The following is a 22,310-nucleotide window of genomic DNA, read 5'->3' on the forward strand; positions in this document are numbered from 1 at the left end:
AAACAGCGAGACACATTCAATAAACAAATGCAGGACTCTTCTCTCCATTAAATATCAACAACATTCATTCCCATCTGCAAAACTTTCCGCGATGACATTTAACAAAAGCCCCGGCATTTTTATTCAACATTTCTCTTCCTCTACTCGCAATATTTTTCAATAATCGAATTGTCTCCGTAAATGACAATATGATGAATAGCGAGTTTTGTTACAGCTGCATCAGCCATTCTCTTTCACCCCCTGGGAAAATGTCAAAGCGACCGAAAGTAGCAATTTGATGTCACCCGACGATGAATAAATAAAGAAACCCTCAAAACGCGTGCGGTTTTTTGGTTTTGAATTGGCCCGCTTTTTACTCTTATCCACGTGCGTTACCATTTTTTTCACTTCGGGGGTGACCAGGGGGTGGTGAGGGACAAATTACAGTCCAGATCCCTTGAAGCGTGTGTCAGTGGGCGTTATATTTTCGGTGAATCTCAAAGAAGAATAATGCACGAGTCCCTCTCCCTTTGTACAGCCGTCACGAGGCCAGTTTTGTAACTAATTCTTCACCTTTTTATTCGCGACATTGAATTATCCAATTTTGTCTAAACTAACATCTTGAAGCCTCCCACGAAGTGTCCGCATTATTCCCACTTAAAAAAAAAATAAGGGGAATTTAGCTGCCCAGCAGTCGTCCAACTCACCCCCAACTCCTCATTTGTAATTACCAACAAATGAATCCTAAAAATTGTGATAAAAAAATATGAAACACGAGCGAGCGATCTCTCTCAGCTCTTCCCCTCGAGATTTTCTCGAACCCCATCGTAAAAGACAAAAACCAGCGCTAAAAGAACTCCCACCCCCACCAAAAAAAAAACCATCTTCGTCGTAGAAAACAGGGGAGAGTCTCGTGAAATAGGAGGGACAGGGTAAAAAACAGTAAAAAAACCCGAAACAAAAAGAAGCATCAAAACATCTGAAAAAAACCCAACGAAAGAACAATAAAAAAAAAATAAAAAATCATACCGGGGTCGTGAGTGAGAGAGACACAACCCCCGGTCTCTCCGAGCTACAGCAGAATCGCTGGCAGGCTATTTTCCAGAGGAATTTCCATTGGATAGCCGCCATATTGCTCGTGGGGATGAGCAGCAAAGAGGGGTGTCCGCACTGCCATTGGTGGTTGTCATGGAGATGATGGAGATGAGCCAACCAGTGAATTTCTGTCTCTCCCACACCCCCGAGGAGTCCTCTGTAGTGACTGCATGGACCGGGCACCGACGACCACCGAGTGGGGGATGATTTTCCAACTGTACCCCTCCTTTCCACCATCACCCCACCTCCCCCCCGCTAGCACCCCTCACTTTCCCTTCCGACCCCTCTCCGCTGGCTCATTCTGTAGGACGCATCCCCTAAGTCACTGGGATAACTGCATTTCGTGGACAGAATCCCACAAGAACTCACAGCGAACGGTGCCCCCATCATCATAGTCATCATTGGGTGTCGATAATACTTACGAAATAATCGAGTGACATTCCACACACACACACACACGAGTAGACTCGGAGATATTAATTCAGTAAATTAAATTCATTGACATGCGGAGGTAATAACTGGAGTTAATAAAGTGGAGAGAACGTCAAACACAAGCTGCATCAATTAACCTGGGGATTTCCCCCGGATTTTAATAAAATTCCCGCCAATTATTTCAATATTTGAATTTTCAAGGACACTGCCCCTCTCCCCCGAAAGCCCTGAAAGGGGGTTGCATAACCCGACCGAGGCGCCGCCTAATTGAATAAGTGAAATAATAAGATTTGAATTTGGAATCGGGGCCAACCGGTGAGCTTCGAGGATTTGTTGAATAGGTAGGGATACTCCAGGAGTCGGGAGGACAGATATTAGATCCTCGTGGACGGGAGAAATCGGGGGGATCAGACACCGAGCACCTCGTCGGTGCCTTTGTTTTTTCGAATTTTTTATTTGTTTTATAGATTTTTCGGTCGGCTCCTCAGTGACTGGAGACAGTGATTGTGATACCGTGGGTGGTGAACAGTTGACTCGAGGATACTCAGTGATTATTAACTTGAAATTGGGGGAAAAGTGTTGTGAGTTGGCTCCAGGAGTTGGGGAGATCGGTTGGAGCATTCGGAGAGGAGAGGAGCCATCAGGAGTTTTCTGGAGACATCAGGTCATGGGGTTCTGGTGCCAGTGAGGACAGCCCAGGGAACTCAGTTGACGTTTTCTCTGGATCATCAGTGGGACAGACACCTGAGGGTGGATCAGGTCCAGGGAGGATCGAGGAGGAGTCCAACTCGGCTGATCAGATCGAGACATCGAAGGACTCCATCATTTCTGATTCATCAGGGGAAATAACCACCTGGTATAGGCGCCAACAAAGGTCGCAGGACAGACTCCTGTCGTCGCCAGTGACTCCAGGAAGTTGAATGGATCTCATCAAGATCTGGACTCAATAATCCAGCGGATTCAGACGATCCTGGTATTGGAGATCAGCTACGACCTTGGGATAAAGGTTCGTCAATTCGGTGGAAGTGCTCTGACTGTGGTGGACGTGTCCTGGTTGGCTCCATTGAAGGCAATGTCTTCATAGACCCAAAAAACTAATTATCAATCAGATCAGTGTCCTCGGACACCTCGTCCTGAAGAACCATCCGGCATCATCCTGGCTAACGACCTGTCTGGCAGTGGCCCGGGTGGCGGTGTTGGTTCCGTCGGTGGTACATCGGTGGGTGGCTCCCTACCGACAACCCTTAGCCTGGATCATCAACAGTTCAACATATTTCCGGCTATATTCAGCCGACAGTTGAATTTCTCAGCTGCGGCAGCCAACTGTGGACAGAACAAACTCATGGATGAGTTGAGGCCGAATCTTGGACTACTCGGAGTTGGTCTAGTTGACAATGACACGTTTCATCTTAACCACAATCAGGAGAAGAGAAAGTGCAGTAGTACCAGCTCGAATGAACAGGACTTTGGACTTTACGGGGTGCACCAGGGGCTTGAGGCAAGCCCACCAACACCAGCTGCTACACCAGGAAGAAATAGCGTCGGAAATGCTGCCTCTGTTGGTAAGATCATTTTTTTTTATTCATCAGGTGCATCACCAGGGACTGACTTTGTTTTCGTGGACGAGTGGGGATCGATTGAAGTCTGAATTAGTGTGCGGTGATTAAGTCTTTCGGAGATTCAGCGACTGGGGGATGAAATTGAAAAATTTCGTGTTTTTTGTAGTAAATTTCATTGCGGCTGAGCCTTCGGTTGAAGCGAGACCTTTTCATTGAGTTTTAGGGTACGTTAATGAGAAAATTCTCTGTCAGATGATCGTCGCATCGATTAAAATCGATCGGAAATCGATTGATTGGTAAAGAAAAAAAATGTTGGGGTTTTATTGAACTGCAGGCGAATTGCCCTCAATTTTTATGATTTTTCATCATTGAAAAGGACTTTGTTTATTGTTCTGTCTGTATTGGACTTTGGGGAGCCCTTTGATCTTCCAAAAAATCCGGCAAAAATAAAAAAATGTGCAATCGCTCTCGAGATATTAAAATTTTACGGTTATTGACCAGCCAAGTGTTGCACCGCTTGTGATGACAATGCGCGAGGGTGTGAGGCAATGCGCCCCTTTACCCCAGTGACAATGGAACACCCGGCATATGGTTGTACCTGTTCCACAAGGGCTATTATTGTCCCATGATGGGTCTCCACTGGGATCCAGATGGGTGCGAAGGAGCGAGAGAGAAAGACAGAGAAATTTGCGCTGCGGGGGGCGCCCTAATGGGCTCTCTCCTCCCCCCACGTTTCAGATCTTATTTTCGCGGATTTTCTCGCAGGTCCGCACCCTTCGGAATGCTATCCAGGAATACCGGAACTGCCGGGACAAAAAATTGTTTATTTACGGATTTTTTCATTCGCAACGTCACGTGAACGGAAGTTCCTCATGTATTATTCCCATCCGACCTGGACCCACCATTTGCATAGTTTCGTCGGTCCATCGCGAGTGAAAATACGACATCCTTCAGCAATTGACTACGGGCATGTCCATGTGTCTAAAATTTTCATGAATTTATTTAAACAAAATGAAGAAATATCCGGAGAAACGAAGTTCCTAAAGAATTTGTGAAATATTTCTATTGGGAATTTTATTGATTTCTTGTGTACGATGCGAGGGATTGATTATTAGTTAATAATTCCCGATGTAAAATCGTCAACACCGGTCAATTATCCCTGCTAATTACTGTACTAATTGGAATAATCCGTTCCCTGCAGAGGAATTTTGACGTTTCATGGAAATCAAGTTCGAAAATGAAGTGAAATCTCCTCCAATTTTCTATTCAATTTTACTCTCCTTTGAATGTGTTTCTCAATCGGATGGAGCTCGTCCCCATTATCCTAATTATTTTAATCCTTTCCAGATGCTAATGCATCGCAGCTGAAAATAGTCCCGCAGTCCTGCGATTTTTCTTTCTCCTGTCGATCCTCGTACTCTGGATGGCGCCTGTCCACTGGTACGAATCCCTCGCTAATTATCCATCTGTTGACAGATGTTCGTGTCGAGTGTCTGCCAAACACCCACTTGCTCACACCTCCCCCGAAAATCACACTTTTTGTTACCCCATTATGCCACGAGGGTCCTGTCAACAGGGTTCACTTCCAGGCGATTGTATCCTCGGATAAGTGCAAACAATTTGTCTTCCGATTACCGTACTCAGTCCTCGAATCGCCTTGAAATATCTCGAAATCTAAGAAAGATACGAGAATTTTTCTCATAACCTTTTTTATGCAAAAAACTAAGTACTACAATAACTATAATAACAAAAATTTTCCTATCTCCCTTAGTTTCAGAGATATTCCCCAAAAACTCGGCGCCTCAAAAACTCCGCGGATTCTTTCCAATATTCCCGCGCCGTATTCGAATCAAAAATTTTTTTTGGCGCAGGATTTTTTTTTGCAGGAGAGAAATTTTTTTTTTTACTGGACAGTGAACCTATGTTCGTCTAAACCCCATAATTTCTTAGCTGAACTTGACCGACTTCCCCAGGATTGCTTGAATGAGGTAAACGGGGGCAAGGCGCGTAAAGTGGACAGCATTCATCCTCGAACATTGAATCAGCATGTAACATGATTAGGTCATTAACGCCCTAACCAAGTTAGCATAGTGCGAGGGACTTGGTGTGCCATCGTCATCTCTCGCCTCGTCCCACCGTTTCACCTCTTCCTGGGTGAACACCGTCCCATCGCCAGAGACAAATGGACGCGTGACTTGAGAGTCGATCATCTGGATTCCTACGATCGTCGGGATTTTTATGATTTCGCAGGGATTCCCCTGTTGTGAATTTTAATGTGTGGTTTTTTGGGGTTTCAGGGGCTGAGGGTGCGTTTAAAAAATTGAAACCCGAACCCTGCGCCTCCAGTCCACACATCGGCCACACACCCACCACAGCCAGTTGTCCGACGCCGGCACGACGGCGGCACAGGACCACTTTTACACAGGTATTTGGGGTTAATTTGTTGTGAACAGTAGAACATTGATGAGACCTCACAATTATTTATATAAATTATTTATTGGGGGGTGTGGGACGGAGGGGTAAATTGAAATAAGTTGACTTGTCCTTCAGTTGAGTTTTGAGGAAATAACTTATTTATTTATTTATTTATTTATTTATTTATTTATTTATTTATCTACTTATTCATTTGTTTATTTATCAGAGAATCTTCATATAAATCCTCAGGCTTGTGAAAGCTTCAAATAAAAAAAATAAGTCACGGTAGAATAATTCTGGAAAATTTCTCTTCTCCAAAGACGACTTCAGGCAGATCTGTGAAAGTTCTCTTTGTCAAAATTAATTAATTCATTCAAAGCAGATGGAATGGATGGGAAATTTCCACTTTCCATAGACCGTTCTATTTTCCCAAAGTATGAAGTCAATTACACTCACTCATCAAATGAAAATTCCGTGTACATGTGGGTGAAATATATCGGAGTGTCTGGTGTCCTAGGGTTGTGTAGATACGACGTGCCTTCAAACACAGTTTCCAATTGTTTCGCAGGAGCAGCTGGCGGAATTGGAATCGGCGTTCGCAAAATCCCATTATCCGGACATATACTGCAGAGAGGAATTAGCGAGGAGCACGAAATTGAACGAGGCCAGAATCCAGGTGGGTAACAAAATGTCCTATTGTCGTTTTGGAATTTTCTATTTATCAGGAGAATCTTTTGTCGGTCAGTGGTTATTCATTTTTTCAATTGTAATTTTATCGTTTTTTAATTGTCTAGATTTTTTCTACGAGGAGAAACATCTCCTGGGAATTGAATGCAATTTTTTCGAGGGAAATCGGAAAATTTGATGATAAATTGCAAATGCGGTTTTTGGGAATCAAATGGGGGTTGTTTCTTGGAGCCTTCGGTTCGAATCGTTGATTTTTTTTTTATTCTGGGAAAAATTGAATTCGGAATTTTATGTAGTTTGGGGGGCGACTCTAACAAGCTTTCGAGGGGTTGTTGCCAGGTATATTCGCAACCGGTGGCCAACTGCGTCCCACCTCACTCTCGTCAACCGACCAGGTCAACCCGGCAAACGAGAAACTAAACTGGAAATTGTACTTCAGTCGGGGGTTGCAATGAATTTCGTACTTCTCGCCACTAGCGGGTCACTTCACCCTGGGTAGATTTTCCCGTCGAGTCATCGTTCAAATCCACCCCCAAACACACGTCGAGGGTAATAATTTAGGAGGAAAGGGGTGGAACATGTCCGAATAGAACAATTGGACCGATTTTTTTTGGATGAAACCCTCAAAAGTTTTCCGGGGCTTCCTCCCCCCCCCGTTAATTGATTATTTATTTATTTTCTCATCGATATTATTACGGAACTTGGGCGTTTGCTAAAAAATTCATCAGAAGCACCAAAAAATTTTTTTACCAAAAAAAACTGATCTATCAACCCCCTGGAATAAAATTTTTACATTCACCCCAATCTGCGCTTTGAATTTCGGTCCTGCGTGTGGCTGTACCCAGTCAATTACCCCCTCTGGCCCATATAATCCATCCTCCCTCACACATACACACACCCCCAGCGTGAATAAATTCAACTTTTCGGGCTTTGACGGATTCGCAGCAAATTTCGAATTTTCGTGAAAACGCAGGGGATGAAAAACGGAGAATTCCAGTGAAACTGGATTCACCGGCGGGTCCAGGGGGTGAAGTTGATAATACGATGAAGTACCTGATACCTGATGATTCTATCGATTTGTTCACGTGCAGATTGGTCCACATCAAGCCCATTGTTGCTCTTGTTTCGAATTGAATTTTTTCAACGGTTTTTATTCGCCCGTTCCCTTGTTTTTGATCATCAACCCGATGACTGGGATTCACAGACACCAGTTCTCCATCGCCCAGCGTGACTCATTCCCCATAATTCAATCAAAGAACACGAGTGTGCAGGGGCGCTCCAATTGAATTACCAGGGCAAATGTCGATTCAAGAATATATTCCACCCCCTCCCTCCCCTCTCCACCCTCGCCATCTCGTGCACTCACAACTCTGTGTGTGTCTCAAAATTTATCTGCCCGGACGGCATCACAAGGGGTTGATTTTTTTTTTGTTAATGCGCGGAGAGAAAAGTTTGAAAAATTGCTGGGTCAATTTTGTAATATATTTTGCAAATTAAATGAAATTTTCAGTGATAATTAGACGTCCAGAGGGCGAAACGGGGGACGAAATGACTTGGGAGGGTAGTTTTTGGGGTAAAACTGACTGAAATTACGTGACATCGTTCCAGAAAAGTAATTGTTCCGTAATTTTTACTGAATTTTTCGGCTGTTAAATACCAAAAGTGAGAAAAATCACTTTTTAATTCATTAATTCCGGTGATTCTTAATTAAAAACTGGGGATCAACTTAAATTGCAGAAAAATCTCGTGATTTTAAGTGACCTCATTGCACCACCCTCGCACATTATATTATTTTCGAAGAATAATTTGTTATTCTTCGTTCGTTAACCGGCATTTCTCACGTTTTTCACCCTCTTCAATGCAAATAACGTGGCCGGCAATAATTTTTACAATTGCCCAGTGCAGTACAGTGTAAATGAGAGAGTTGAAATAGTGTCCGTGAAAGAGACGTGTATATTCACTGGGTACATATTAAAACAGTCGACTCTGCGTTTTCCGCTTTGATATATAATGCAGGGGTGTTGTTTGCATTAAAAGCCCGGGAACCGCCACGACTTAACCCTGTTAAACTGCGATGCCAAGTAAAACGCGGTTGGCTTTTAGTGCTCGTTGCCCTATAACTTATGCACAAAGGATTTTACTGCGATATCTGGACTCATCCGTTCATCTCGTTTCATATTTCATTATTTTTATAAACTTCACGACTAAAGAAACAGTCGATGAGTGCGTTGTTCACATCGTTTTCATTAAAAAAAAATCGTAATTTGCGAATTATTCGTCGATTTGTCCCTCACAATAAAGAAATGTCTAAATTATTCATTTGTTCGATTGCCATAATTATTATTGACATAATTATCGTGGGGGTTATCTCCCCAGGGAACGATCGTTGTCATTTTATCTGGTGATTTATTTTTCCCTGGGTTATAACAACAATTTTGGGGAATATTCCAAATGCAAAGTAAATATTTCAGTCGCTAATTTTTTCACATTTACCCGCAGCATTTTCACGGAAAAAATTCAATCGCAGTGGAATCCATCTCAACATGCCAGAGGGCGTGAAAAATAATCGAAAAAGAGGGAGAAAACCGGGAAAAAGTGAGACAAATAGAAGGGGATTTTCCACGTTGCCTATATCTCTAGTAATGTATACGCTCGTCCGTTAAGAGAGAAAGAAAGGAAAGAAGCTGAAGAGGCTCGAGACATTTCAGATCTATCTAGGGTGGAGGGAAAATTCGATTTAAAATGGCGGCTCAGATATAATGGCAGCCTCCGGTACATCGTCGCCCGCCCTCGACTCATCTCAACTTTACCACCCATCCACCTACCCTCACCCTAAACCCATCCCCTGTCCCATCCCTCTCATTTTTTTTTTCTTGTCCACCCTCGAGCTAGTGCTCCTTCTCCGGGATTTTCAGGGCTTTTTTCCCCCTATTTTCGCCTGGTTTTTGATGGAATTTTTCGTGGTAACCCGAATAACTACTCACAGAGTATTCGGTTTTTGTTTGAATTGGAGGAAAATGGGGAGGAAAATTTCACAATGGATAATACAAAATAATTAAACTGAAATTGGGACTTCATTTGACAGTTTTTATTTGAAATTGACAGATTGTTCCAATAAATTTAGAATTTTCTATTGTTAAAATATATTTTCCTCACTCACTTTTATCAATCATCCAAAATAATTGACAATGTTTATCAATTTTCAACATACCTGCATCATGGACCACCCCGACATTCCACTATTTTCCTCCCCTCGACTCTAAAAAAAATTCCAACAAAAAAACTGATGGAAGTAATAACCCAGCAATAAGACCCACCGAAATAGAGTTGAATTCCCAGTGGAGTCGACTGCTGAAAGACAGAGACGAAAAAAGGAATAGTTTTCGTCCCAATGTTCCAAGTGGTAGCAGACATCCCGAGCTTTTGCCTCCCTCAGGGAGAGAGCGTCGTGTCCTAGGGCATCCGAGGCAACATCCCAACCTCATTTCACCCCTCTTTCTCCCTTCGAACATCCTTCTTACTCTGCTGATGGCAGAGGGTGGACGGAATGGAACAGAGAGGGGTTGAGAGGGCAGGGGGTGGGTGGGGTTGGGGGGAACCGGTGGATGATAAGACGGAATGGTACGTGGAAAGGCAAGGGAGTATGGTTATTGAATTACCAACTCTTAGCTTTCCCGTTCTTGCTGGATACGCGTCTTCCCTGGGAGCTCGCGTAGATGTGTGCGAGAGACTTCGGAATGAGGAGAGGAACACCCCCAGAATTTAATGCTCTCACGTATATAGAATGGAAGAGTCTCTCATCACATGTATCCACTTCACTCTCTCACTGTCTTCATTTTACTTTGAGACGATACTTTTCGAGGGAATTCGTTACGGGGGTAATTTACCCTCTTTTTGTTCTCCGTCTGCACGTTCTCTTATTCATCTGTTTATCTGCGGGTTACATATATTCTATTTACGTTATTTATTATTTTTTATGTTGTTCTCTAGTTGCGAAGAGTCTGATTACATTTTTGCATTTTCTGTTTGTCACGGGGGATGTTTTTGGGAACGTGAATATTTGCAGGGTAAAATTTCTTGTCGATAACGAGGATATTCGTGGTTTGATAAATAAATAATAAATTGGCAGGGGAAATCGTCGCAGGGAAAAATATTCGCAAAAATGAAAATGTGTCTGCCTTAAGGTAAACCTTTTCCACTTATTTTCCAGTTTATTCGATTAAATTAGACGATTTCCCATTATTTAATTGCTTTATTTTTATGTCCTCTTTATCTCTAACTAGTTAACAATGGCCCACACCCTATTCCACCCTTGATACCACCCCTACAATTTCCCCTCGATAAACCCAAAAAATCCCAAAAATACCGCGAATTCTCTTCAAGAAAAACTACACCCCCTCAATCGAAAAAAAAAAATCCCAATTACTCCCAATTATTTATCCCCATATCCGCCATATTATCCCGAATCCCTAGATTTTTCTCCCCCAACACACAATCCACTGTACGCAAGATGGGCTAAACCGTTTGGAGTAGAAATGTCGATAAAACGCGCCCGCCAATGAAACCTTTCGTCGCTGACGTCACGCGCCAACTGTCGGCCAATGGCGCGCGGCCAGTGACGTCATGTCGGCTTGATATACATCGAGGCGGGATGGTACACAAACCTGGAATGGTGGAGGGGTTTGTGAGGGATGGAGACTATTCCACCCCCTTGAAATTGTGTGTTTCCCGCCGGCTCTTTTTTACCCTCTCCGTTGCGCGAGAGAGACGGGATAACGCTCCTTTTACTGGTTCATAGTGTATGCCAGTGGTGGTTCCCTCGGCAACCAGCATCCATCCACCCTCGTACATGCGGCCCACACTACAATTCTCCCCAACAGCACAACCCCCTTTTTCATTACACGCTAATCCCCGCGAAACAAACGAAAATTCCAACGCAGCAAAATGGCGAGTGCAGCTTTTGTGAATATTTTGGGTCTTTTAATTTTTCCGAGGGGGGGGGTGGGGTGTAGTTATTACTGGAGAGGGATAATTACGTGATTATAATTAAATTCGTGGATGTAACGGTGAAAACGCCAGCGAAATTGGGCCTCGGGATTTGATAGGAATTTAATTTTCATTTTTGGCGAACATTTCGCGGTGGGGTACACCATATAATAATGATAATAATATAATAATTGTATATTATGGTATTGTAGATTATTATTATATGTTCTGCAAGTGTGCGACGACCAACTCGAGTCGAATCGAAGAAGATTCGAGCGATTAAACGGAACAAATGGAATAAACAAACGATTTACAAGTCGTTGGCCAATAGAGAGATGAATAAATAGTTAATAATTAGAATAATCAATAGACTAATGTTCACTGTTTCAGGTGTGGTTTCAAAACAGAAGAGCAAAGTACAGAAAACAGGAGAAACAATTACAAAAAGCATTGGCACCGATACCAGCCTGTCAAGGAGCGATGATGAGGAATATTTACCCAGGTGCTGGAAGAGGATATCAGCCTTACGCACACCCTCACAACAGCATAAACGGCATCAACCGCTACCCCCAGGTAAAGCTCGAAAGTGAAAATAATTCAGTCGCAATTGAAAAAAAAAATCACAACAGAGTTGAGAGGGTCTTACGGTCTTGTGGGCTTTGTATGACCGTAACGACGGGAGTAATTGATATGGCTCAAGTCGGCCACTCTGTGGGGCCAGGAACCGTCGGTGTGTGTCCTCCACGTAACTAAATTGCATTCGGAGTAATTAGTACGGGCCGCACAGATTACTGAAAGCCCACTGATTTAATTGAGCCAATAATCTACATGCATGATCAGGTTCATCCTTGAAATATGTGCAGAGGGAGCATGTGATAATTTCAATCAGTCGGTGAATTGCGATATCAGGAGACTGTATTGATTGTTTAAAAAATTATTAGAGGTCAAAATAACTAGACAAAGAAGAATTAAATTTTTTAAAAATTATGTGGAGCCGAAATCCGCCATTTTTGGAATTTTTACGTTTTTTTTTCTGAAAAACAGCCAATTTTTTATAATGATGTTAAATAATTATATAATAATTATGATAATTTATTAGTAGAGAATGTCATTGGATTTATGTTTGATATTAGCAATTCTGAAACTAAAATAATTATTTCAGATGGGAGCGACGTCATACCCCAGTATGCCGCAGCCTTTCTCGATGTCCCACTCTGCGTCCAACATGTCAGCAGTTACCGGAATGCGGCAAGATGCGATGGGTAATTAATTAAATCAATTAAAATCATCTTCCACTCCCTCATTATCAGCACTTATTCGAAGTGAGAGTGCGGAGCCGGTTGAAAACCAGAATTTTTCCGTTTATTTCTCGGAGACATTTGACCTCTCGTCGAATCTATTTCGTATTTTCTACGCGATGTACCATAAAAGATAAACCGGAAATGACAACGAGTCGTGGAGTGATGTTCGGTGGGCGATGAGGAGAATCCTCACTCGAAGACGCTCTATTTCCTTCGACGGGCCAGCGTCTTACATCATTTCCGGTGCAAGATGGCATATCGCTTTTAAATCGAATCAAGATTATTCGAGGAATTGCCTATCGGCGTTCCCTGGCATCTCCTCGAAGCCATCATAATCTGTCTTCCTTATTATCGTCTCCAGCGATTTCTCGATGCGTCGGAGCCTTCATTATTATAATTATAATCGATATAAAATTAATAGATTGCTGAAACGATTGGTTCGATGGCAAGTTATTGTTGGGGCTCTGAAGTCGATTTTTATTTCGTGTTTGCACGGAACAATAATTTTTGTTTTTTTTTTGTTCGTTCAGGAATGTCAGCAGAGGATGAGTGGTACAACAAGAGCATCTCAGCCCTGAGGATGAACACGGCGCATCATCCAAACCTAGCAGCCCCAATGCTTCAGTATCAAACATAACTTTAAATTTTTCGAGATGTTTAGAGACATCCGAAAAATAAGGGACTTGTTGATTCGTTCCTGAATATACTTGACCCACATTTTGATTTTCTAGTCAAACTGAATAACTGATCTAGTCACATTTCACTGTTCATAAATTATTAATTGAACATTCCAGTAGCGAAATGGTAAATTGAGATAAGTCGCTCGTTCCTATTGACCAGTTTTTTTATGAATATCTCGAGATCTAGGGAGGATAGCAAAATTTTTGTTGAATACTTTTCTGTAGAGTAAATTGAGTACTACAAAAAATGTCATGACGAAAATTTCGCTAGGTCTCTTACATTTTGAGATATTTGAGGAATACAAAATGTTCGTGAGGGCCGACTCAAGCTGACCTGTTCTACTGCTTCGTTACTGAAATCATAATTGAAATGTCGTCTAATCAAGAACACATGTTCTTCTTTCATTCTTTACGGTTGATTACCCCTGGATTTGTCCGGTTTTCATTCATTCCCCGTCATTACAATTTTTTTCTTTTATTTAAAGGAAAAGAAAAACGAATCTGACAGTTTTGATAACGTAGCTGTGCCTACGTGTCCACGAAAGTATGCATTATATATTATAAAAAATTAATTAATCAAGTCGATTTATAATCCACAAGAGCATCGATTCTGTCTTGTCTGAACCTTCCTGATTTTCTAATTTTTATCGTACAATTCCATTCACCAATACTATTCGAGACAAGCCAGAGTGAAAATTGCGATAAGTGAAAACTCCACTAGGCTGTTTCGTTAATTATCTCCAACAACGAAGCGAGATCTCGGCAAGAACCTTAATAATACAAAATAAAAACAAATAATTGATGAAACAATTTCCGATAAAATCGAATAAGCGAAAGAATAGCCGTGACGAGAGAAATAAAATTAATTGTAAATAAAAGAGTGAAAATTAATATTTAAAGTGGCACATGTGGAAAATACAGTGCACATAGTGTTTAATCGGCGGGTATAATGAAAAAAAAAATAGTGTACGCAAATTTTTCAATGTCCTTTTAAAGTATAAGCCAAGATACCCTTTAAATAAATATTAGAGATTGAAATTTCTGTGGCTTTCGTTTGTTATTACGTAAAAAATCAATTTTGTTGTGAAGTCGTTGTGGTGCATGAATCGATTCTTTGAGAAATACATCTGAATTCAGTGGAAGTTAACTAATTTGTTTATTTCCATCGCAACAGAAATATTTTTCAAATGAGAATAGCCATTGATTCATCATCGCATTTCGTAACTTCATCGCGGAATTTTAAAGATTTTTTTTAGGAATAAAAGACATTGCGTGGATGAGGTCAAAGAATGTGAGTGCATCGAACGTAATGAATTATTTATTAAGTAAATAATTGCATATTTTATTTAATGAATATTTGTTTATCCACAATTGAGGTTCACTGGTGAGTGAGAAAAAATTTGTTGCGTTATGAGAAACAACAGTGAATTGTTGCTTCGATGTTGACTTTCGATTGATTTTTGCAATTAATTCCCGATCCCTTCACTCGTGATACTTGTCCAGTCAGCAATTGTCTATATTGGTGTCATTCTTCGATAACTGTTTAATCAAATATTACAGACTCAAAATGGGAGAATCCAAATTTCCCCAAATTGGAGTTGAATTTCACAGGGGGTTTCCTGTGATGATGCGCCCTCCGAGAGAGATGAATTTAAAGATAAAAGATGATTTAAAAAAATTTGTAACATATCACAGACATCCGAGGTGTACACATACTGGTGATGAGCTTTGGAAAATGATGCTGGGTGGTAAAGTTTTTTTTTTGACAGACGAATGATGGTGAGGATTACATTCCGGACGATTAGAGTAGTTTTAAGCAAGGATCACGTATTGTACGTATGTGTTGTAAATAGCATAAATAAAAAATTACGTTTAAAAGTAAATAATTCAGAGTAAATCACGTAATTTTTTTATAACAAATTTTATATTTCATATCTTATAGTTTCACCTTTTATTCCTCACTGTTAAGGCTGATGTACAAAATTTTTTTCGTGGTGAATTCAGATTAATTAATTGATCACCTCAGTCACAATCGCTCAAATTAACTTCCACGAAGCAATCACCGCTTCCCTATTATAATCATAAATTGTTCCTCAGTTGAATCCAATAATTTAAGTGACTATATTCATACCACATTAATTCCGATAGATGATATATGACTACAACGGAATGAAAAATGTAATTGACAATTTAATTGCTAAAGGCACGTTCAATACCGGAAAAGATAAATGGGTATTGCATAGTTCACTGTAATTATTGATAAGTTGTTATCGAAGTCATTTGTCAGACGTTCGTGACCACTACAATGTCATAAGCAGGTGGATAGAATTGAAAAAATGACATGCACTCGTTTGATGATTCAAAAAATTGATATTATTCCTTATCAAAAGAATAACAAATTCAATCACTTCAGGATTCGATGGGATGTTCCTCCCATCGCAAAATCTCTTCAATTATTCATTGAATAATAAATTGTTTCACAATACGCTCGAAAATTCGGGTCAACTCCAATTGATCACTGTTTCGAGTCCCTTCATTCACAAAATTTCCGCCTTTCGGCTGCTCAGGCTCTTCTTGATGAGCGCCCAGTCCTCCAGGATGTCAGCATCATTGAGCATGTAGACGATGTAGGGCCCAGCAACAGGAACAGCGCGTCTCCTCTCGGTGTGACTCCTCCGCCGCTTTCCTGTGGAGCTCAGCCAGAGATCGGCATGAATGTCCACGTTATTCTTGTCCTCCTCGAGCCTCCGTATCTTCTCCTGGAGATCGCTGTGGATCGAGTCCCACAGGAGGTTCTTCTCGTTCTGGAGATTTTGCTCGGCTGCGCGTTCCTCAGCGTCGAACTTAATCTGAATATTCTCTAGTCTCATCTTCCTCAGTACATCCGCCACTTTCGTCTTCGTTTCCATGTTTTCCTTGAGACGCTGCAGAGGTACCAAATACTCGTCAGACTTCTCCACTCTAACTTCCCTGAGTTTAGTGTCTATTTGGGTTATTCGTTCACGATAAAGTCTGAAAATATCGTCCAATATCAAATGCTAAATTCGCAAAACCCTCAAAAATCAGAAACGAAGGGGCAAAACGAGATGAATCAACCCATTTTGGTCTACCCCCAGGGACAGGGCAGACAAAAGAGGACACAAATTAATAGAAATAATAATAATAATTGACGAAACACACATACTGTTCCTTGAGAAGTGTAAACTGTCTCTCCAGGTCTACGAGATTTTCCATACACTCGTGTCTCCTTCTCTCGCACTCGTCCTCGTCCATCTCCGAGGAGTCATCGCTGTCACTGTGTTCAGCACTGCTGTCACAGGATGCTGAGCTCTGGTCACTGTTATTGCTATCGTGCGACATTTCTTCACCTTCGGGTTCAGAATCATCTTTGACGCTGGGCATCTACGAGCAAGGAGCACAGAGTCTCCCAAAAACTTGAAAATAAATGGAAAATGTTTATTGTATCAACACCACAGATCCTAACCTAACAATTGTGACTCGATATTGACATAAAATATCGCCAACAGGGGTGAGAAAAAATTGAGAAATTAAATATGGCCGTCAGTTGTTACTTACAGAAACTAAATTTATTTACAAATAAATGAGAAAAAGGAGAAACAGCTGATGAACTCGATTTGTTTCGTCGTTCGTTATTTTTTCGGATCGGCGACGACTTCTCCTGCCGCCATTCAAAACTACTGGCGGCCATATTGAATCCCTGGCGCCCATGCGCCGACGCTGGGTCTGGCGGGAATTTTTAATGTGCATTGAACGGCCTTGCACTTGATTAAATAACAAATATTCGAAAAATGAATAGTTAATTGGCCTCGCGAAGGAAATAATCTCCTGCAATGACTTAATATACGATTGGAGGAGTTAATTGATTAATTAGAAAAATTGTTGACGTGAAGAAGCGGCAATTTATTTAATAATAAGGGTAGCATTCCAGTTCAGATTTTGGGTTCTGCGATCTGATGATGAAGTTCGCGTATTCTATTTTTTATAAAAATCAGGGCACGTGGGTTCATATGTCCCACGAGGTGAATTATAAAAAAGCTGGCCTGTTGCCATTTTTCTTTTCCGTCCCCTGTGGAACATGTCGAAGTGTATCGCCACGTTGTTGCAGGGAAGAGGCTCATCCGAGTAATACACGAGTTGTTTATTAGGTGCAGTAAAATTGTACCCACCCTGTGAATAAATTATTACATTACTGTCGATAATTATTGTTATTTCCCTCGCGAAGTGGTAAATAGAATTTTTAAAAATTAAATTTCATGGGCAGTTGGCTGTCAATTGTCCACGAAATTTATTTGATGACTCATTCATTGAATTGGAGAATTTAATTGATGAGGAATTACTGCTGATATGGGACAGGCTTCGATGCCGTCAGCTACCACTGATGAGACAGCCCTCCAAACAATATTGTCAGTGGAATCATAAGGCTGGTGACTGGTTTCGCAGAATCCTGAAGGATTCCCCCTATTACCTCCTATCACGTACCCTGTGATGTTTATCTCGTACGAAATCTATCGATCGCAGGTCGAACAATATCGAGAAAATTAAATCTCACGTCGGGAAAAATTATTTTAACTGTCAATCCAGTAGTGGGGCTGTTATTGTCAATTACCATCACGTCATCGTCATCAGTGAAGTCATTCTGCCACTCGAAGGTGCACGGGTACTCGTCGCAGTAGCCATCCCCTACAATTAAATCCTCATCTCTCTTGGAGCTCACGATAAACTGATTCAACTCCAGAACTCTCGAATATTTTTCTGTTGACTTCGCTCCCGACGATTGTTCTGTCCCTGAAATGTTGAATATTTTTTATGAGAAGTTACCATGAATTTTAATGTCAACCGGCCACGTGGCAGTTTACCTGGTGGATTGACCCTCTGTCCATCGCATCCGGTCGGTCCGCCCATCAACAGCCCCAGCAGGACCTGTCCCACGAAAAAAATTCTGGAAGAACTGTTCATAGTCGAAGGGAATCAAGTTGTTAACGGAAACTTCCAATAACTGGACTGATGTCTCTTGCTTTTCAAAATGTATTGCCTTATCACGAAAAGTAATCGCTTCCTTCCACCTTGAACCTGTCACATGTCATTAAAAAAAATACTGACGCATTGAGCATTGCTAACATTCAAGTTGAAATAAATAATGAAAAAAATTTTTCTCCTGATTGATTAAGTCACTTAGAAATTCATTGATTACTAATGAAATCTCTGAACCTGTTCTTCATCAAGACATTCAAATTATTATCACCCTGTCAATTATCGGCCAGGGTCGCTGCCAATGCGGTTCAGTAAATTATTAAAGCTTCCACCACTCGCTTCGAGGGAGAATTATCAGCCCGTTGCCAATGAGCATACCCTAATTATACGTCTCATGGCATCAGGTGCCCGTGCATTGCTGTAATCTATTTCCTCCAAGGACACACGACTCTTCCGTCTGATAAGGGAATTGGCTGACTTTTCCACGAACTGTTGATAAAAGAAATTTCATTTTAATATCTGCTTTCGACAACTCGTTACTGTTCAGCAATGAAACGATTTCGGAGTGCAATTCTCCTTGGGCACATCTTCCTCCTGATATTTATAATCGGCCAGCCACCCTGTGAAGCTCAATTCACCGGGTTCTTCGCACCGGTGAAGAGATTTGAGTGCAGGTTCCTGAAGCCCGTGAAGGTCTGATAATTGAAGAATTAGTCTAGACATAATGGGAAATAATTTATTGGTTCAATTTCCTACTCCAGATATTCATACCGTGGTTCCCGAAATGTCCAGAAGCCCAGTCTGACAATGACTCCACAGGTTCATCGTCGTCATCGAGTTCCTCATCGTCATCGAGTTCCTCATCGTCTTCAAGTTCCGAGGAATCGCCTGGTAAAAGTTCTTCTGCACAGAGACATAAAATTCAATAAAAATAACGTACCGCATAATTTCCGTTCCATATAATTTAACAGCGCAATCCCCCGAAGCAGAGCAAGAACCGGAGGAACAGTCTCCGGAAGTAGAAGAGCCAGAGGAAAAATCTCCTGAAGAGAATCAGGAGCCAGAAGAGCAATCACCAGAGGAGGAAACTCCTGAAGAGCAACCGGCTGAGGAAGAGACGCCAGAGGAGCAGTCACCAGAGCAGGAGACGCCAGAAGAGCAACCGGAAGAAGAAGAAACGCCGGAAGAGGAACCGGAAGAAGAAGAAACCCCTGAAGAACAACCGGCAGAGGAGGAAACACCAGAGGAGCAGTCACCAGAGCAGGAAACGCCAGAAGAGCAACCGGAAGAAGAAGAAACGCCAGAAGAGCAACCGCCAGAGGAGGAAACTCCTGAAGAGCAACCGGCTGAGGAAGACACGCCAGAAGAGCAGTCACCGGAGCAGGAAACGCCAGAAGAGCAACCGGAAGAAGAAGAAACGCCAGAAGAGCAACCGCCAGAGGAGGAAACCCCTGAAGAACAGCCGGCAGAGGAGGAAACGCCAGAAGAACAACCAGCAGAAGAAGAAACACCGGAGGAGACCCCTGAAGAACAACCACCAGAGGAAGAAACCCCTGAAGAACAACCTCCAGAGGAGGAAACGCCAGAAGAACAACCAGCAGAGGAAGAAACGCCAGAAGAAGAGACCCCTGAAGAGCGGCTGCCAGAGGAGGAGACCCCTGAAGAGCAACCACCGGAGGAGGAAACCCCTGAAGAACAACTTCCAGAAGAAGAAACCCCTGAAGAGCAACCTCCAGAGGAAGAAACGCCAGAAGAACAACCAGCAGAGGAAGAAACGCCGGAGGAGGAAACCCCAGAAGAACAACCGGAAGAAGAAGAGAAACCAGAAGAGCAACCACCGGAAGAAGAAACTCCAGAAGAGCAACCTCCAGAGGAAGAAATGCCAGAAGAACAACCAGCAGAGGAGGAAACTCCAGAAGAGCAACCAGCAGAAGAAGAAACGCCGGAGGAGGAGACCCCAGAAGAGCAACCACCGGAGGAGGAAACCCCTGAAGAACAACCTCCACAAGAAGAAACTCCTGAAGAGCAACCTCCAGTGGAAGAAACGCCAGAAGAACAACCAGCAGACGAAGAAACGCCGGAGGAAGAGACCCCCGAAGAGCAACCGACAGAAGAAGAAACCCCAGAAGAACAACTACCGGAGGAGGAGACCCCTGAAGAGCAACCACCAGAAGAAGAAACTCCAGAAGAGCAACCGCCAGAGGAGGAAACCCCCGAAGACAAAGGGCCAGAAAAATATGCCGTCACCCTCGAGCTCGGTGACTTTTTAATTCAGATAAAGCAACCAGGTGATGTGGGTGGGGACAAATACTGCGACGAGTACCCGTGTACCTTCAACTGGCTTAATGATGTCACTGACGATGGTGATGTCATGGTAAGATTCACACGAATCCTGGAGCCACTCATGCTCCTCTGTTCCCAGTCTGGTGATAGCTAACGAAAAAGATTTCCCTAATTTTTCTAATGAAGAACCTTCTCCTCGAGCACCATTTCCCCAGTAATTTTATATTCTCTCTGCGTAGCTGACCTACAAGATCAACCAGGCAGGTCGTGAGATCGCAAATATCGAGAAAAAGCCCATCGGCCTTTGCCAAGCCAGCCATGCACCACGTGATTCCGTTGACGGCAACGTCTGGAGTTCTTTCTCCTCGATGTTGACGAGTGGAGTTGAATCGTGTCCCATCCCAAGTGTAATTTCAATTCTGTTTCTTCCTCTTTATCATGCGCTTCTCCATCTAATATACCAACCTCCTAAACCATCCTCAGGGCTCGTTTAAGCTGAAAGCAGCGGACAGACTACTTGACTATTATTCGGATAACCCACTTCCGTGCTCATCACTGGCGATTGACTTCCAATTGTTTCACGACGGAATGAAACCGTTTTTGACAGGATACTTTCTGTATGGTGCGGTGGACAGCGAGGACGCTGAGTACGAGGACTGCTGGGCGGGTTATACGTCGACGTCGGAAGAGCCTGAGCCTGAGCCAGAGGAAGAGCCTGAGCCAGAGGAAGAACCGATGCCTGAAAAATTCATCGAAATTCGTGAACTCGTACAGTTTTCCATCAAAACAACTCCCAATGATTACGTCTCCGTCGATGACGGCTACTGTAACGAGTCTCCTTGCAACGTCAAATGGTTCCAGGACATCACCGACAGCAAGGACATAGTGGTGAGATACCCAATAGTAGAAATTTACCAGCAGAGAAAGATTTCACTTTGTGGTTTCAGTAAATTTTAGTTCAGTTCAGTTCAAATTATGATCAATGTTCATGAGGACTCTGATTGATAGATCAGCTATGTGGTGGACGTCAGAAGCAACGAGATCGCGAATAATGAAGACAATCCATCAGAACTATGTGAAACTAGCCAAAAGCCGCTCGATAGCTGGGATAATCTCGTTTGGAAAGTTGCCTCGCAAATAATCGCAGGAGGAGCTGAATCTTGTCCCATATCAAGTGTACGTCAATTTTCAATCTTCAACATTCCCCAGGAATTTCTAATGACCTTCGGCATTTGATTACCCAAAAAAAATCAAATTTGTCGAGTTGGATTTTTTTTCTCAGGAGAATTATAAGTGAAAAGCTTTAATTATTCATTCACAGGGTACATACCAGTTCAATGAGGAGGATGACAATAAAATCTCGTTCGTGACAAAAGAGCCACTGCCATGTCCTCCCGTGAATGTTGTCTTTTCATTGGCCGAGAGGGGGTCGCGCCCATTTCTAGTGGTGGAAGCCTCGTTTCCACCACTTTCTGAGTCAATTGAATGCAGCGCTGCCGATTATTCTGGAGCCGAGTGATTAGCTTAATTACCCCCCTGAATTCCCTACTTTTTAAAATTAATCTGAGCTTCCAATCACCTCACAGTTGTAATTTCCAAAAAAATTCCTCTTCAACTTCGATAGATGGAAAATAAAATGAATATCTCGTGAATCGAAATATGAAATATCGTGCGAGTTTGAACGACTGAATTTGGAATGAATGGCCACAGGGCACAATCGAATATCTCCGAGGAAATTATTTCCCAATAGCGGAGGGATCCCCTTTAAAAAAATCCAGGGTAACGATGTCTGAAGCTTTTATTCCACTGATACGATCCCTGTATTTATTTACGTGCTGTAATTTTTTATCAGCACCAAGGGATTCTTCTGGCGTAAAATTAATACGAGTTATACCACTGGC

At 42.3% G+C, this 22,310-nt stretch overlaps 4 protein-coding genes across 4 annotated transcripts; 2 read left to right on the top strand and 2 right to left on the bottom strand.

Annotated features, from left to right (window-relative positions):
- The first annotated feature begins 2,600 nt into the window (after positions 1-2,600).
- LOC135170813 (homeobox protein unc-42) lies at positions 2,601-15,031 on the top strand. The gene is made up of 6 exons (XM_064136875.1): positions 2,601-3,068; positions 5,363-5,490; positions 6,049-6,156; positions 11,544-11,726; positions 12,316-12,415; positions 12,985-15,031. The coding sequence occupies exons 1-6, from the start codon at positions 2,849-2,851 to the stop codon at positions 13,089-13,091; spliced, it is 846 nt and encodes a 281-aa protein (XP_063992945.1). The 5' UTR covers positions 2,601-2,848; the 3' UTR covers positions 13,092-15,031.
- Positions 15,032-15,484: 453 nt separating this feature from the next.
- On the bottom strand, positions 15,485-16,937 carry LOC135170815 (breast cancer metastasis-suppressor 1-like protein). The gene is made up of 3 exons (XM_064136877.1): positions 16,711-16,937; positions 16,319-16,568; positions 15,485-16,146 (listed from the first exon to the last, which is right to left on the bottom strand). Exons 2-3 carry the CDS (start codon positions 16,534-16,536, stop codon positions 15,672-15,674), a joined length of 693 nt encoding a protein of 230 aa, XP_063992947.1. The 5' UTR covers positions 16,537-16,568; positions 16,711-16,937; the 3' UTR covers positions 15,485-15,671.
- Positions 16,938-17,063: 126 nt separating this feature from the next.
- On the bottom strand, positions 17,064-18,370 carry LOC135170817 (uncharacterized). Its single transcript, XM_064136880.1, has 4 exons — positions 18,012-18,370; positions 17,762-17,940; positions 17,493-17,660; positions 17,064-17,322 (listed from the first exon to the last, which is right to left on the bottom strand). Exons 1-4 carry the CDS (start codon positions 18,109-18,111, stop codon positions 17,128-17,130), a joined length of 642 nt encoding a protein of 213 aa, XP_063992950.1. The 5' UTR covers positions 18,112-18,370; the 3' UTR covers positions 17,064-17,127.
- A 254-nt stretch (positions 18,371-18,624) lies between these two features.
- LOC135170803 (cell surface glycoprotein 1-like) lies at positions 18,625-22,074 on the top strand. The gene is made up of 7 exons (XM_064136860.1): positions 18,625-18,819; positions 18,888-19,017; positions 19,098-20,500; positions 20,649-20,816; positions 20,893-21,297; positions 21,418-21,585; positions 21,731-22,074. Exons 1-7 carry the CDS (start codon positions 18,676-18,678, stop codon positions 21,926-21,928), a joined length of 2,616 nt encoding a protein of 871 aa, XP_063992930.1. The 5' UTR covers positions 18,625-18,675; the 3' UTR covers positions 21,929-22,074.
- Positions 22,075-22,310: the final 236 nt, after the last annotated feature.

The sequence above is a fragment of the Diachasmimorpha longicaudata genome, chromosome 18, assembly GCF_034640455.1.
Source record: "Diachasmimorpha longicaudata isolate KC_UGA_2023 chromosome 18, iyDiaLong2, whole genome shotgun sequence".
Taxonomy (NCBI): domain Eukaryota; kingdom Metazoa; phylum Arthropoda; class Insecta; order Hymenoptera; family Braconidae; genus Diachasmimorpha; species Diachasmimorpha longicaudata.

What these genes read in the sequence shown, in the direction of transcription:
- LOC135170815 (XM_064136877.1), bottom strand. Translation starts at nt 16,536, where the DNA reads ATGCCCAGCGTCAAAGATGATTCTGAACCCGAAGGTGAAGAAATGTCG. An exon ending in TTTACACTTCTCAAGGAACA is followed by an intron (nt 16,147 to 16,318) that starts GTATGTGTGTTT and finishes CGATATTTTCAG; the next exon opens with ACTTTATCGTGAACGAATAA.
- LOC135170813 (XM_064136875.1), top strand. Translation starts at nt 2,849, where the DNA reads ATGGATGAGTTGAGGCCGAATCTTGGACTACTCGGAGTTGGTCTAGTT. An exon ending in GCATCAACCGCTACCCCCAG is followed by an intron (nt 11,727 to 12,315) that starts GTAAAGCTCGAA and finishes TAATTATTTCAG; the next exon opens with ATGGGAGCGACGTCATACCC. An exon ending in AATGCGGCAAGATGCGATGG is followed by an intron (nt 12,416 to 12,984) that starts GTAATTAATTAA and finishes TTGTTCGTTCAG; the next exon opens with GAATGTCAGCAGAGGATGAG.
- LOC135170817 (XM_064136880.1), bottom strand. Translation starts at nt 18,111, where the DNA reads ATGAACAGTTCTTCCAGAATTTTTTTCGTGGGACAGGTCCTGCTGGGG. An exon ending in ACAGAGGGTCAATCCACCAG is followed by an intron (nt 17,941 to 18,011) that starts GTAAACTGCCAC and finishes TCAACATTTCAG; the next exon opens with GGACAGAACAATCGTCGGGA. An exon ending in CTGATGACGATGACGTGATG is followed by an intron (nt 17,661 to 17,761) that starts GTAATTGACAAT and finishes TGCGATCGATAG; the next exon opens with ATTTCGTACGAGATAAACAT.
- LOC135170803 (XM_064136860.1), top strand. Translation starts at nt 18,676, where the DNA reads ATGAAACGATTTCGGAGTGCAATTCTCCTTGGGCACATCTTCCTCCTG. An exon ending in AATCGTGTCCCATCCCAAGT is followed by an intron (nt 20,817 to 20,892) that starts GTAATTTCAATT and finishes AACCATCCTCAG; the next exon opens with GGCTCGTTTAAGCTGAAAGC. An exon ending in CCGACAGCAAGGACATAGTG is followed by an intron (nt 21,298 to 21,417) that starts GTGAGATACCCA and finishes TCTGATTGATAG; the next exon opens with ATCAGCTATGTGGTGGACGT.